This window comes from Eschrichtius robustus, chromosome 1, assembly GCF_028021215.1.
Source record: "Eschrichtius robustus isolate mEscRob2 chromosome 1, mEscRob2.pri, whole genome shotgun sequence".
In the NCBI taxonomy this organism is placed as follows: Eukaryota; Metazoa; Chordata; class Mammalia; order Artiodactyla; family Eschrichtiidae; genus Eschrichtius; species Eschrichtius robustus.
Genome location: NC_090824.1, coordinates 127,211,075 through 127,224,975, shown reverse-complemented (window position 1 = coordinate 127,224,975; position 13,901 = coordinate 127,211,075). Strand labels below are relative to the sequence as shown.

Sequence of the window (13,901 nt, the reverse complement as noted above, 5' to 3'; positions counted from 1 at the left end):
CTCTGGAATGGGAGGAATCGTCCATCTCTCCCACCCCACCCCCCCCAAGACTCAGCGTCCTCCTGCCCATCTCCCTGAGAGGACCAGTGAGAACGCAGATCACCAGAAAGATAGTAGTTCTCATCTGCTGAGCTTTTTAAAAGGACCTGTCCTTGGGCTCCACCACTCCAGAATAATTAAATCAGAATGTCCAGGGCTGAAGCCCAGGCATGAGAGGTTTTTAAAACCTCCAGGATGGTGCTGATGAGCAGCCAGGCCAAGGACCGCTGTCTGAGGATGTGGATCCCCACGAGCGGCTGGGAGGAGGCTCTTTGGTCACTGGAGAAGGGCTGGCCAAGGCCCCTGGTCAGCATGGCTGATGGCTCTTCCTGTCCCCAGCTCTGGGCTGGACGCTGGGTGAGACTGTGTGTGCATGTGGGGGGCAGGGACAGCTGCAAACAAGAACTCGCCCCAGGGCCTTCCCTGGTGGCGCAGTGGTTAAGAATCCGCCTGCCAATGCAGGGGACACGGGTTCGATCCCTGGACCAGGAAGATCCTACATGCCGCGGAGCAACTAAGCCCGTGAGCCACAACTACTGAGTTCGTGTGCCACAACTACTGAAACCCGTGTGCTGCAACTACTGAAGCCCGCGTGCCTGGAGCCCGTGCTCTGCAACAAGAGGAGCCACCGCCATGAGAAGCCCACGCACCACAACAAAGGGTAGCCCCCGCTCGCCACAATTAGAGAAAGCCCGTGCGCAGCAACGAAGACCCAACGCAGCCAAAAAATAAATAAATAGTTAAAATAAAATAAATTAAAAAAAAAAAAAAGAACGCACCCAGGTCCCCATGCTGTAACCCACGGGGACTCCAAGACTAGTAGAGGAGATTGGACACAAGACACCTAAAGCTACTTATATAGAAGTGGTGACAAAAAAACAATGGTCAACCAAGTTATTGTTCCTAATAGAGAAAGTCAACAAAGGCATAAAAACATAGCAAGTTGTGCCTTTAATAAGTGATCTTCAGGGACTCCAAAAGATACTTGGACATGCATGTTCACGGCAGCATTACTCACAGTAGCCAAATGGTGGAAACAACCCAAGTATCCCTCAAGAGATGCATGGATAAACAAAATGTGGCATACTTATATAATAGAACGCTATTCAGTCATAAAAAGGAATGAAGTACAGATATATGCTACATCATGGATGAACCTTGAAAACATTATGTTAAGTGAAAGAAGCCAGACACAAAGGACTAATATTGTATGATTCCACTTATGTGAAATATCTAGACGAAGCAAATTCATAGAGACAGAAAATAGATTAGCAGTTTCCAGAATGGAAGAGGGAATGGGGAGTTATTACTTAATGGTTCCAGAGTTCCAGTTTGGGGTGACGGAAAAGTTTTGGAAATAGTGGTGACAGCTGCTCAACACCGTGAGTCTAATTAATGCCACTGAATTGATTGTACACTTAAAAATGATTCAAATGGCAAAATGTATGTTATACATGTTTTATCACAGTTGGAAAAGTTCAGAAGAAATAAATTATCTTAACTGAAGAGGATAAAATTATGGGAAGTAGGGCCAGTCATGAAAAACCTGGGCCCTATGACCACCACCTCCACATGAACCAATCCCTGGATAAGTCCTTTGTGGAAAATGAGCCCCTGCTCTCACATCTGCCTGTGCCGTCTAAGCCCAGGCTGAACACCAACATCCCACATCCCCTCTTCCATCAACAGCAGGCCACACCCAGTAGAACAGCAGGGGTTAGAGCTCAGACAGCCAGTCACTCCCCAGCTGGGTGACCTTGGACAAGGTAGTTAACCTCCCTGGGCCTCTGTTTCCTAATCTGCAAAATGGGGATAAGAATAGCACCCGCGTTAGAGGGGTTGCTGTGAGAATTAAATGATAAAATTTACTTTATGCCTTTATCTCATGGCCTGGCACGTATTAACCTCCCTTTCAAGTGGACTTACAAATTTGAAAGCGTGTCTGTGGTGAAGGTGGGTGGTGAAGGGAGAGACGTAGCCACTCCCCTTGTGGAGGTGAGGGAGTACCCAAGCCTGGGCCCTGCAGAAAGGATAGGTCAGCTGGGAGATGCACAGGCTGGGAAGGGCGAGAGGTGGCCGGATTAAAGGACCAGAACAAGCCAGGCCACAGACTTTTGGGTGGCCTAAGCCCTCACTCACTGCCCAGAGAAGATCCGCCCACTTGAAAAAATCAGCCAAAGCCAAATATAATTAGGAAGGAGCATCTGTGACAGAAATTTAAAAAGTCTGTGAAGGGCTGACATTCTGGGGCCAAATTGGAAAGAGTTTGCAATTGTCTGTGAGATAATGCAAAGTCCTGTTGTAATTTTAATGGTGATAGTTTTTATTCACCTTCAACAGGGTAGATAATTGACTCACTGCCTCATTTCTCTGTCATTGCTAGGGAAAGAGGTGTTTTTATGTGGATTTTCTAAGATAACTGAAGCTTATCCCCGTGAACCCTAACTTTTTTTTTTCACTTAATCACTGTAGGGGGAATGTCTATGGAATGGATTACACACTTCCCTGCTTCCTTAATCAGAATATTCTAATCGAATGGAATCTCTTCCTGTCAATTTTGATATGAGGGATTATTTCCTCCTATGTTAGTGACTCCAAGTTGCTTTGCTTTTTTAGTCTAAAAATGTTTTCTGTTTATTTCCGTCAGTTTCTAATGTGCATAGAGCTCTTTTTGGAGGGGGGGAGCCCCATAAAACACACATACACAGATGTAAACACAAGCATATACAGTGTGCGCGTGCATGCACACACACACTCACACACACACTCTCTCTCTCTCTCACACACACACATACACACACCATCTAGTCTGAGAACCCAGATTGTCGGACTTAATGGAATTTCATTTCCACGTGCTTCTCTAATGCCCTGAACTGCCTTATCATGGCACTTTCACAGCGTTCTGTAAATGCTGTTCCCGCGGCTCTGTTCCCGCTAGACTATGCACTCCAAGAGGGCGGGACACTTTCTGCCACTAGCAGGTGCTTAGTAAATGTCTGTCAAATGGACGAGTAGAAGGGCAGAAGCACCCAAGTGTGAGGGCATCAATCAGTAGGTGAATGGGTTTTGAATGCCTTCCTGGATGTCCCTTAGCCACCGCAAAACACAGGGAGCAAAATTAACCTCATCCTTTTCCCCCAAGTGTTTGCTCTTCCCCTTGTGTTTCCATAAAGTATGTGGCACCAGCAGCCTAAGCCAAAGCTAGGGTACCAACCTCCCTCTCTCTTCTTCCCTGAGCACCCTGTCAGTCACCCCGTCCTTGCTGATTCAACCTCATAAACTCAGCTGAAATCTGTCCCCTTGTCTCCATCCCAGATGCTACTACCTTAGTCAAGGCCACCATCATCTCCTTCCCATTATAACAGCCAGGCGCACAACCCCACCCCTACTCCATCTCTCCTGCCCACATATCTATTCTCACCAGACCAATCTTTCAGCAGCCACACCTGGTCTTGTCAGTCCTCCACTTAGGACATATTCAGAGCCTCCCGGCCCTTGTACGAAGCCTGCCCCCCTTAACATGGCTCACAAAGCCCTTGGACCTGGTACCCAGCCCAGGAATCGACCTCACCTTGTACCTTGGTCTCCCTTAAAGTCTACACTCCAGACACACATACCTTTTTTTCATTTTCCCTCACATTCATGCTTTTTCCCCATTCCAAACGTTTATATACATTATTTCCTCTGCCTAGATTCATTCCCCACCCTCACCCCTCCTTCAGGTCTTTTCTTTGAAGACATCTTCCCTAACCACCCCTGTCTGGGTTCAGACCTGCCTGTGTCTTCCTCTGATGCCCTGAATGACCCCGATTATAGCCCTTCTGCAGTCAGCCTTAAATGCTGCTCCCGTTGCTCTGTCCCCACCCATTATACACTCCAAGAGGGCAGGACACTTTCTGGCCCTCGCAGGTGCTTGGTTGAATGAACGAGTAGAAGAACGGAAGCACCCAAGTGTTAGTGCATGGGCTTCATGACAATATCCAGCTCCCTTATCAAAGGCATAGTTTTGCTTCTTACTGGGTTTGGTTGTGACAGAGTGAATAGAGGTCCTGTCTGATAAGCAAAGCATAACTGTCTGCCCTGGGATGCCCCAAGGGCAAGCTGGCTGTGGACTCCAACAGTTCAGTACAGAGCCAAGGTCTGAGGGCAGTGACTATGCCAGCACAATGAGGGGACTCCCTTGTTCTGGGTCCCAGGGCTGTTCATAGTGATGAGTGGGGAGGATGTGGCTAGTCTCTGTGGTGTCCCGGTCCTCGTGCTTTGCAACTGCCACCTTGTCCCCAATGGCACTTCTTAAATCTCTCTCCTCAGAATCATCATTCAGAAAGTGTCACATGCACCCCCAGTGGAGAGTACTGGAGCCAGAAGACCTGGCCTGCCCTTGACTATAACCTTGGGCAATCACATAGTCTCTTATCTCTGACCCTTTATTTCCCCATCTGTAAAATGGAGAGGTAATAAAACCTAATTCACATAGTTTTAAATGTCACAAGTGAGCATTTAAAATGTGGTGGTTATTATTATTACAATGGAGTCACATCATATGTACGTTAAACTCATGCAAATTTAACTACATATGCTTGACAACAAAAAGAGAGAGAGAGAAATGATACAGTAGGTAATTCTGCTGTCTTTCTACTCACTGAGTAGATCTCCCAGAGAGAAGGTGACGTGGCAGACGCCGGACTGCTGGGTGCTCCATCACTCTCTGTCCTGTGAGCCTCTTTCAGTGTGAGTGCAGGTTATAATGATAACTGGACTCAATTCTTTACATGGAGATATAATTGACATATAACATTATATTAGTTTCAGGTTACAACATAATGATTCAACATCTGTATATATTGCGAAATGATCACCACCCTAAGTCTAGCTAACATCACACAGTTACAGTTGTTTTTTTCTTACGAGGAGACCTTTTAAGATCTTCTCTCTTAGCAACTCTCAAATATACAATACAGAACTATTAACTATAGTCACCATGCTGTACATTACATCCCCTGAACTCATTTATCTTGTAGCTGGAAGTTTGTGCCTTTTGACTACCTTTGCCCCTCTTGCCCACTCCCTACCTCTGACAACCACCAATCTGTTCTCTGTATCTATGAGTTCGATGTTTGTTTGTTTGTTTGTTGGACTCCACATATAAGTGAGATTATATGGTATTTGTCTTTCTCTGTCTGACTTATTTCACTTAGCATAATGCCCTCAAAATGTCTATCCATATTGTCACAAATGGCAAGATTTCCTTCTTTTTCGTGGCTGAATAATATTCCCTTGTGTGGGACTTCCCTGGTGGTGTGGTGGTTAAGAATCTGCCTGCCAATGCAGGGGGCGTGGGTTCGAGCCCTGGTCCAGGAAGATCCCACATGCTGTGGAGCATCTAAGCCTGTGCACCACAACTACTGAGCCTGTGAGCCACAACTCCGGAAGCCCACGTGCCACAACTACTGAAGCCCGCATGCCTAGAGCCTGTGCTCCACAACAAGAGAAGCCATCGCAATGAGAAGCCCGTGCACCACAACAAAGAGTAGTCCCACTAGCCACAACTAGAGAAAGCCCGCGCACAGCAACGAAAACCCAACACAGCCATAAATAAATAAATAAAATTATTTTTTTAAAAATTCCATTGTGTGTATGTGTATATATGTGTGTGTGTATACATACACACACATACATTTGTGTATACACATTTTTTAATCCACTCATCCACTGATGAACATTTAGGTTGCTTCTGTGTCTTGGCTAGTGTAAATAATGCGGCAGTGAACATGGGGGTGCAGATATCTTTTCGAGTTAACGTTTTCATTTCTTTCAGATAAATACCCAGGAGTAGAATTGCTGGATTTTACAGTAGTTCTATTTTTAAGTTTTTGAGGAACCTCCATACTGTTTTCCGTACTGACTGCACCAACCTAAATTCCCACCAACAACGCACAAGGGCTTCTTTTTCTCCACATCCTTGTCAACACTTGTTATTTCTTGTCTTTTAGATAATAGCCAGTCTATCAGGTTTGAGGTGATATCTCAGTGTGGATTCTTTTTTTTAATCTATGCATTCTTTTTTTTTTTTAAAATAAGTAAATTATTTATTTATTTATTTTGGCTGCGTTGGGTCTTCATTGCTGCGCGCGGGCTTTCTCTAGTTGCAGCGAGCGGGGGCTACTCTTCATAGCGGTGCGTGGGCTTCTCATTGCGGTGGCTTCTCTTGTTGTGGAGCATGGACTCTAGGCACACGGGCTTCAGTGGTTGTGGCTCGAGGGCTCTAGAGTGCAGGCTCGGTAGTTGTGGCGCACGGGCTTAGTCGCTCCACGGCATGTGGGATCTTCCCGGACCAGGGCTCGAACCCGTGTCTCCTGCATTGGCAGGCAAATTCTTAACCACTGCACCACGAGGGAAGTCCCCTCAGTGTGGTTTTGATTTGCATTTCCCTGATGGTTATGAGCATCTTTTCAAGTACCTGTTGGTCGTCTGTATGTCTTCTTTGTAAAAATATCTATTCAAATCCTCTACCCATTTTTAAATCAGATTGTTTGTTTGTTTGTTTGCTATTTAGTTGTATAAGTTATTTATATATTTTGGATATTAAACCCTTATCAGATATGTGATTTGCAAATATTTTGTCCCATTTGGTAGGTTGCCTTTTCATTTTGTTGATGGTTTCCTTTGCTGTGCAGAAGCTTTTTAGTTTCATGTAGTCCCACTTGTTGATTTTGCTTCAGTTGCCTTTGCTTTTAGTGTCAAATCCAAAAAATCATTGCCAAGACCAATATCAGAGAGCTTACTACCTATGTTTGCTTCTAGGAGTTTTTTTGTTCTGGTCCTAATTCAAGTCTTTAATCCATTTTGAGTTGATTTTTACATATGGTGTAAGATAGGGGTTCAGTTTCATTCTTTTGCATGTGGCTGTCCAGTTTTCCCAACACCATTTATTGAAGAAACTGTCCTTTCCCCATTGTATATTCTTGGCTCCTTTGTCATAAATTAATTGACTATATATGCATAGGTTTCTTTCTGGACTCTGTATTCTATTCCATTGATCTATGTGTCTGTCTTTATGCCAATATCATACTGTTTGAATTACTATAGCTTTGTAATATAATTTAAAATCAGAAAGTGTGATGCCCCCAGCTTTGTTCATCTTTCTCAAAATTGTTTTGGCTATTGGACTTGGTTTTTGCCTCACTTACTGTAGTACCAGGTAGAAAATGCAGGGTGAGTCTTGCTCAGAGTTTGGCAGCTCGGTTTGTATGTGTATATATTTGGGGCACAGTGAAGAAGGGGTGATGCAAGATAGGGTGATTGGGATTCCAGGCCTAGTGTGGTTCCATCTACTAAAAGTAATGGACAGTTTCCATGACTTTGACCAATTGACCCTGGTCAGCAAGTGGGAAGTATATGCAGGAGGGTTGGTGGGGCTGGTAGAGTGATTCTTCCATCAGCCTTTTAGTTTCCAAAGATCCCATGTACTCACTGGCTTCACTAGAACCTTGTGCTTTTGTACATACCCAGCACTCAAGTACCACTGTCTCTTTGCTCATACTGAGCCTGCCCCAGGGACACCTTCCCCAATCCCACTCACCTGCCCCCTTTCCTCTTTGAGTGGCTAAACCCTACAGTCACTGGAGCACAAAGGTCAACTAATCATCTCCTTGTCTTCAGGCAGTAGGGTCTCTAGCCATTCCAGTTTGCCCAGCACAGAGGGATTTCTCAGAATGAGGGACTTTCAATGGTGAAACTGGGACAGTTAGTCACTCTGATTGTCAGACAAGTGAGACATCTTTTACAGCCCACTTCAGATGCCTTCTCTTCCAGGAAATGTTGCCTGCTTCCTTAGCTGGGAGCAGTCTTTTTCTCCATGGAACATCTCCTAGTACATTATTTATGCTTGTCCTTGCCTGAACTCCACATGCACCTCTACTCCAGGATTTGAGTGAATGAGGCTATAGTTGAAGGATGTCTTGCTGTTGTGTGTCCTGTATGCATCAAGTGAGGGTCAGACTAGGAAGTGGCAGCAGGCTGGGTGACCTACCTGAGGACTGCTATTCAGCCCCTTTCCCCCCGCCGCAGAGTGTGAATTTCTGCAAAGCTGGCTCAGATATCACTCTTTGAAACATTTAATTACATATAAAGATCTTCAAGGCTGTCTGTCACCTCCCAGGAAAATATTTCTTTTTTCCTTCTCCTTCTGAAGTTGGCTGCTTGGAAAGTAATGAAATTGAACTGAGGATGAAGGAACCAGGAGGTGTAGGCATTACTGTTAGGGAGACGCGGCATGAAAGAGAGATGCGGGTGGAGGTGGTGACAGGGAGATGGAGCCGGGGGAGGGGCAGGGCGTTAGAAGACTTGTTCACAGAGAGTGAGATGCAAGAGGTGAGAAGAACTAATGTTTCAGGAAGAGATGGAAAGAGAGAGAGATGAGGGCTGGGCTGGGGAGGCACCAAGAAGGGGAGGAGGGTCACGGAGAAGAGGGGAGGCACACTGGAAGAGAGAGGGCCTGGCTGAGAGGAAGAGAGAGCCAACCAAGAAGTTTTAGCAATGGTAAAATGGCTTGTGGTTCCAGAGTTTCAATACCGTAGAGGGGGCTCTGGAGAGGCGTGGTTGGAATGGAATGACCCCGACTGGGAGATGCGTTGAGGAAAGAAGCTTCTGAGCTTGGATGATTATTTGGGGGTGGAGTGGGGCTTGGCAAGGAGCTGATGGAGCTATGAAGCGCCAAAGCTTCCATCCAGAAACCCCTTGCCGCCTCCTATCCAGTGAAGAGCAATGCAGAGATGGGAAGGCTGTTCCCAGCCCCCATCCCAAGGAGAGTCCACGGGGATCCCTCTGCCCTGACCCGCTCCTCTCTTGCAGGCTGCGACAGCGACCACTGGGGCCCCCATTGCAGCAACCGGTGCCAGTGCCAAAACGGAGCCCTGTGCAACCCCATCACCGGCGCCTGCGTGTGTGCCGCCGGCTTCCGAGGCTGGCGCTGCGAGGAGCTCTGCGCGCCTGGCACCCACGGCAAGGGCTGCCAGCTGCCGTGCCAGTGCCACCACGGCACCAGCTGCGATCCCCGCACCGGCGAGTGCCTCTGCTTGCCCGGCTATACTGGCGTCTAGTGAGTAAAGCCCGGGGCGGCTGGGAGAGCAGGATCGGGAAACACTTGGAGGGTCAAGATAGTCCTGGCTGTAAAATCTCCTGCGCTCCGACCCCAAGTCCTGCAGAGGCTGAACGCCCGGGCCTCGCCCACACCCTCACATCCCTGTTGTCCAGGCCCCAGGGTGACTGGTGCGAGCTGGGAGGACACATTTTGATGGAGGCTCTCATGGCCAGAGGAGCTGGCTAACCTCCTCCCAGGAGGCCCTTCCTGGTCCGGGCCCCAGACCTTAGTTTGGAATTCTGATCGTAACCCAAATGCCGTTGTTGACCCTTCCAGGCCATTTGAGGCAGAGGGGGGTGAGGGCCCTGGGCAGATATCATGCACAGACTCGGGGAGTTTACTGCGCCTGTTCCTCTTCCCTTACCTTCTCCCCTCAGACCCCAAGCAGCCCCTCACTCCAGTTCCCTGGAGACGGAGGCTGCATGGACAGGAGCCCTCCAAGGCTGCTTAGTTGAGACCCCTTCAGAGGCAAGATTGAAGTTCTCCTCCCCACCCTGTCAAAGGCTCAGTGGCCTCCCCAACAGCCCTAGATCCTGAGGGGACACCCAAGGACTCTGGCTGCAGATACATCTTTGATGGATGTTGTGTGTCCCCTGCCCCAGTGTCTGGCAACAGCTCCAGGGGCAAAACATTGGGCTAAGGCCCAAGACCAAGACCCCAGGCAAATCCTTCCCTGCATCTCAGCAGTGATAGTCCCTGTACAGAAGCCTGTTGTGGTAGCTGAAAGCCTGGAAGAGGGTGGAGGCATGTCCCAGATTCTCCCTCTCTCTGAATTTAGGCAGAATTTGAAGACTGGAGTCATGGCTATGTCTCATGGCCTTTGCTTGTGCTGTTCCTTCTGCCTGGCATGCCCTTCCTCCCCTTCTCCCAGTGAAATTAACTTCACCTCCAAGACTCAAGTGAAATGTCTCCCTCTTAGGGAAGCCTTCCTCAGCTTTCCCTCCCCGTAGAGCACTCTTCTTTACACTAAAAGCCCTTAAGTCATCCCACAAGTACTGGCCCAAGCACACAACCTTCCAGTTCATTGTATCTGAGCCCTGTTTTCCCTCTCCTGGCCCTGTGCCTAGTATAGTTCACACTGACTGTGAACTCACTAACTTCTAGGGAGCCCGGGAGCCTTGGGACTGGCAGCGCTAGGGCCCTGTGACCTGATCTGCATGCAGCTGCCTCTAACACCTCTGCTTCCCCACGCAGCTGCGAGGAGCTCTGCCCACCTGGGAGCCACGGGGCTCACTGTGAGCTGCGCTGCCCCTGCCAGAATGGGGGTACCTGCCACCACATCACTGGCGAGTGTGCCTGCCCCCCAGGCTGGATGGTAGGTGGACCTGCAGGATCTGGGTGGGGCTCTGTAAGAGGTCTGAGCATCCCTCCCATGCACCCTGGAGGGCTAAATTCCTCTCCCACCCTGAATACCCTGCCTCCTCTTTATGGTCATGGGCATCATTAGACACTGCCAGTTGTGTCATGGACACAGCTTTGAATCCCAGGCCTCCCATCTAAGCGCTGTGTGACCTGAAGCAAGTTACTTAACCCCTCTGAGCCTGTGGTCCCTCATGTGCAAAGGAGTTGAATTATTCTCATGAATTGTCTCTGTCTTTCAGCATAGGGACTCACTTGAGCTGCCATGGGCTCTGAAATGTGGTGAAAAGGGCATGGTGTAAAGATTGGAGTGGTGCAGGGGAAGGGAGAGAGCAGGGTAAGGATCACCTTCATTTATAGAACTTCAGATTCCCAGCCTCCAACCTCTGTACTCACACACATACACATATTCTGCTTCTGTGGGCCCCAGAATCTGTATTTTAACAAGTGCTCCAGGTGATTCTGATGCAGCCTCTACCAATCCAGGTCTCTTGTCTGGGAACCACCATTGTGGGAAAGGGGGATGAGATTTATCACATCACATCAGGCCTCACATCCAATGTTGACCCTGAAAAAAGCCCTCAGCTATTCTAGTCTCTGCTTTCCCATCTGCAAAGCTGGCATGAAAACCGTCAGCCCTGGGACTTCCCTGGCGGTCCAGTGGTTAAGACTTCATGCTTCCAACGCAGGGGATGCGGGTTCGATCCCTGGTCAGGAAACTAAGATCCCACATGCCACGCGGTGTGGCCAAAAAATAAAAAAATTAAAAATTAAAAAAAAACAAAACAGCCCTGCCCTTCATAGCAGCATGGTTGGCAGAAGGCTCAGATGAGGCAGTGCACATCCAATGTGCCTTGCAAGCTCTGGAGTGCTCTACAGTTGCTTTTTGTGTGTCCCTGGATGCCACAGACGAGCCACAGCCTCATTTCAGCCAGTATGCTCCCCCTGTCAGTGTCCCCAAGCCCCTCAGAAGCAGTGAGTCACTGAGGCTGACTTTCCCGTTTCGGGGGGAGCTCAGTGACACAGCCGGCTGCCTCCCCTGGGGCCTGAGGCTTTGCAAAGCCAGGAAGGACAGGGCTGCTGAGCAGGATCTTTCAGGAGGCTGTGAACGACGAGGTCACGGTGTGTGTGGGGGGTGGGGGGGGAGGGGACAGCAGGAGGGATGGCTGCAGGGCCTGTTGACGCAGGCAGAGATTTGCCAGAACTTTTTAGAGCAGGAAGGGACCTGGTGGGTCACCTGGTTCAGCCTGGTCCCAGCCTGGCTGTGCGCCAGAGTCACGGTGCATGGGGGTGGGGGTGGGGTTAATACAGATTCCCAGGCTCCACCAGAGACCTTCTGGGGCCTGGGGATCTCTATATTTAGTAATCTCCTCCAGATAATTCTGAGGCAGCCAACCCTGTCTTCAAGTCTGCGTTTGGACACAATCAATGCAGACTGTAGGATTTGCTTCTGTGTTTCACAGAAGCCTAGGGTTTCTTGGAGGTGAGGATGGGGACGAGTAGCCTAATAATTGGGGCTATGGCTCCCACGCACCCCACTTCCCCATTTCAATCTACCTAGAGGTTCTAGGTAAGACTTCACGTAAAAAGAGGGCCTCCCAGCTTTAAGAGGTTTGGACACCACTGGTCTGTCAATACCTTCCTTTCTCAGATGAGGAAGCTGAGGCCCAGAGAGGCTAAGTGAGCTGACCAAAGCCACACAGCTGGTGAAGAGGGAGGTGGAGCTGGAATCTGGGTCTCCTGACTCCTGAATCCCAGTTCTCGGTGTCTGTCTGTCTATGTCTCTTCTGAGGAGGATAAAGGGGCTGCTGACTCTCTCACACCTGCCCATTTCTCCCACCCTGAACCACTCTCTGCAAAGGCCCTCTTATTTCCATCCAGCTTCCGGAATTCCATCACTTGCAGACTGGGTCCTCGGAGACCCAACAGTGGGCAGTGTGGTCGGGTCAGGATGAGGTAGGGGGAGAACAGGCCGCAGGCAGACCTGTACCTGTAAAGTCCTCTCTGGAGAGACTGATGGTGGCTGGTGATTGAAGAGGGGGAAGGGAGGAAACCAACACAAGAGATTTTTTTTCTCCCAGTACAGTGAGAGGTTTGTTCTTCCAGATGACAGGAAACTCTGTCAATAGAAGCCTTTGGATTTGGGGACTTTATGTCTTTAATTTTATTGTAGACAATTGCACTTCTATTTTTGACACAGCATTTAACTTGCAGATTTGTATGAATTATTAACACCCCTCGTGCGTGCAGAGTCACAGTGTAATGAAGCTGTGGCTCAGGCCTGAGGCTCCGCCCAGGGAGAGGGCTGGGGCCAGGGGGCCGGTTCAGGGCAGAAGGGCCCTCTCTTTATCATCCTCCATTGCCTCACTTTCCTGCTGGCCCCAGGTGGCTTCAGCCGCAGTCCGAGATCTAAAGAGTACGATTGCTCACTCACGCCGAACAGGTCCCCAAAGAACCGAGGCTTTATGCAGAGCTGGAGAGGAGCTGCCAGGAACTCTGGCCTCCCAGGCCCCTCCTCAGAGACCCCAGGCCACCAGGTCTCTGGTGTATGCCCACAGGACACGACACTCACCCAGCTGTGGTGAGCCCATTCCCAGAGGGCCTCTGCAAAGAACCTGGGGGTTTGTTTCCTCTCTTCTTCTGGGCTCTGAGACCTTTCAAAGGAGGCAAACCAGGTGTGAGTAGTTTGATGAGAATGGGTACTGCAGATGGATGGGAGGTAGGAGATGTGATCACCTGCCTTAGGAGTTCCCAGTCTGATGCTAGAGGCTGGACACACACATGTGCGTGCGAGTGCACACATATACACACACACATATACACACAGGAAGCAACATACCTGAAGAGCTGGGAAATAGGACCAGTGATCATGAAGGAGCAAAGAGAGGTGTTTGGAGCTGAAGCTGTAAAATCATAGAAGCCCAGGTTTGGGAAGGGTTATTCATGGAGCCCCAAGGCCTGGCCTGTGGCCGGGATCATTTCCACAGCACCCACACCAACCACTGTGCACTATCCACTGAGGGCATCCATGCCCATCCACGTCACCCACCTGGGACAGCAGTGATCATTAGATGCTTGGCGAGGCTGCGTTGTCTCATTGGCATAACCTCGAGTCCTTCACCATCTTGGCCCCCTCCTTTTTTATGCTCCATTTAGCCGTGGTCCCCTTTAAGTGCAGATGGTTTCCAGATTTTGACAAAACCATTTGATCTAACCAGTCCTGAGAGGAGCAGGGCTATTGCCTCACCTCATCTCTAACCTTCTAGATGCCACACAGCCTGAGATCCCACTGCACTTGGAGGTACGCTTTCAGGTGACCGTAGGGCAGGTGTGTTAGGGCTGTCATAACAAAGTAGCACAG

The 13,901-nt window shown here is 49.1% G+C and overlaps 1 protein-coding gene across 21 annotated transcripts in view; it reads left to right on the top strand.

The window, feature by feature from the left end:
- The window catches only part of MEGF11 (multiple EGF like domains 11), a 377,426-nt gene that overhangs the window by 280,404 nt on the left and 83,121 nt on the right, over positions 1-13,901 (top strand). For all 21 annotated transcript variants that reach the window (XR_011075258.1, XR_011075257.1, XR_011075256.1 and 18 more), the window contains exons 6-7: positions 8,893-9,139; positions 10,376-10,496. Coding sequence is in view for 17 of the 21 variants with exons in the window: in XM_068553983.1 (XP_068410084.1) it covers positions 8,893-9,139; positions 10,376-10,496 (368 nt within the window). In the remaining 4 variants the exon portion in view is untranslated. The remainder of the gene's footprint in view (positions 1-8,892; positions 9,140-10,375; positions 10,497-13,901) is intronic.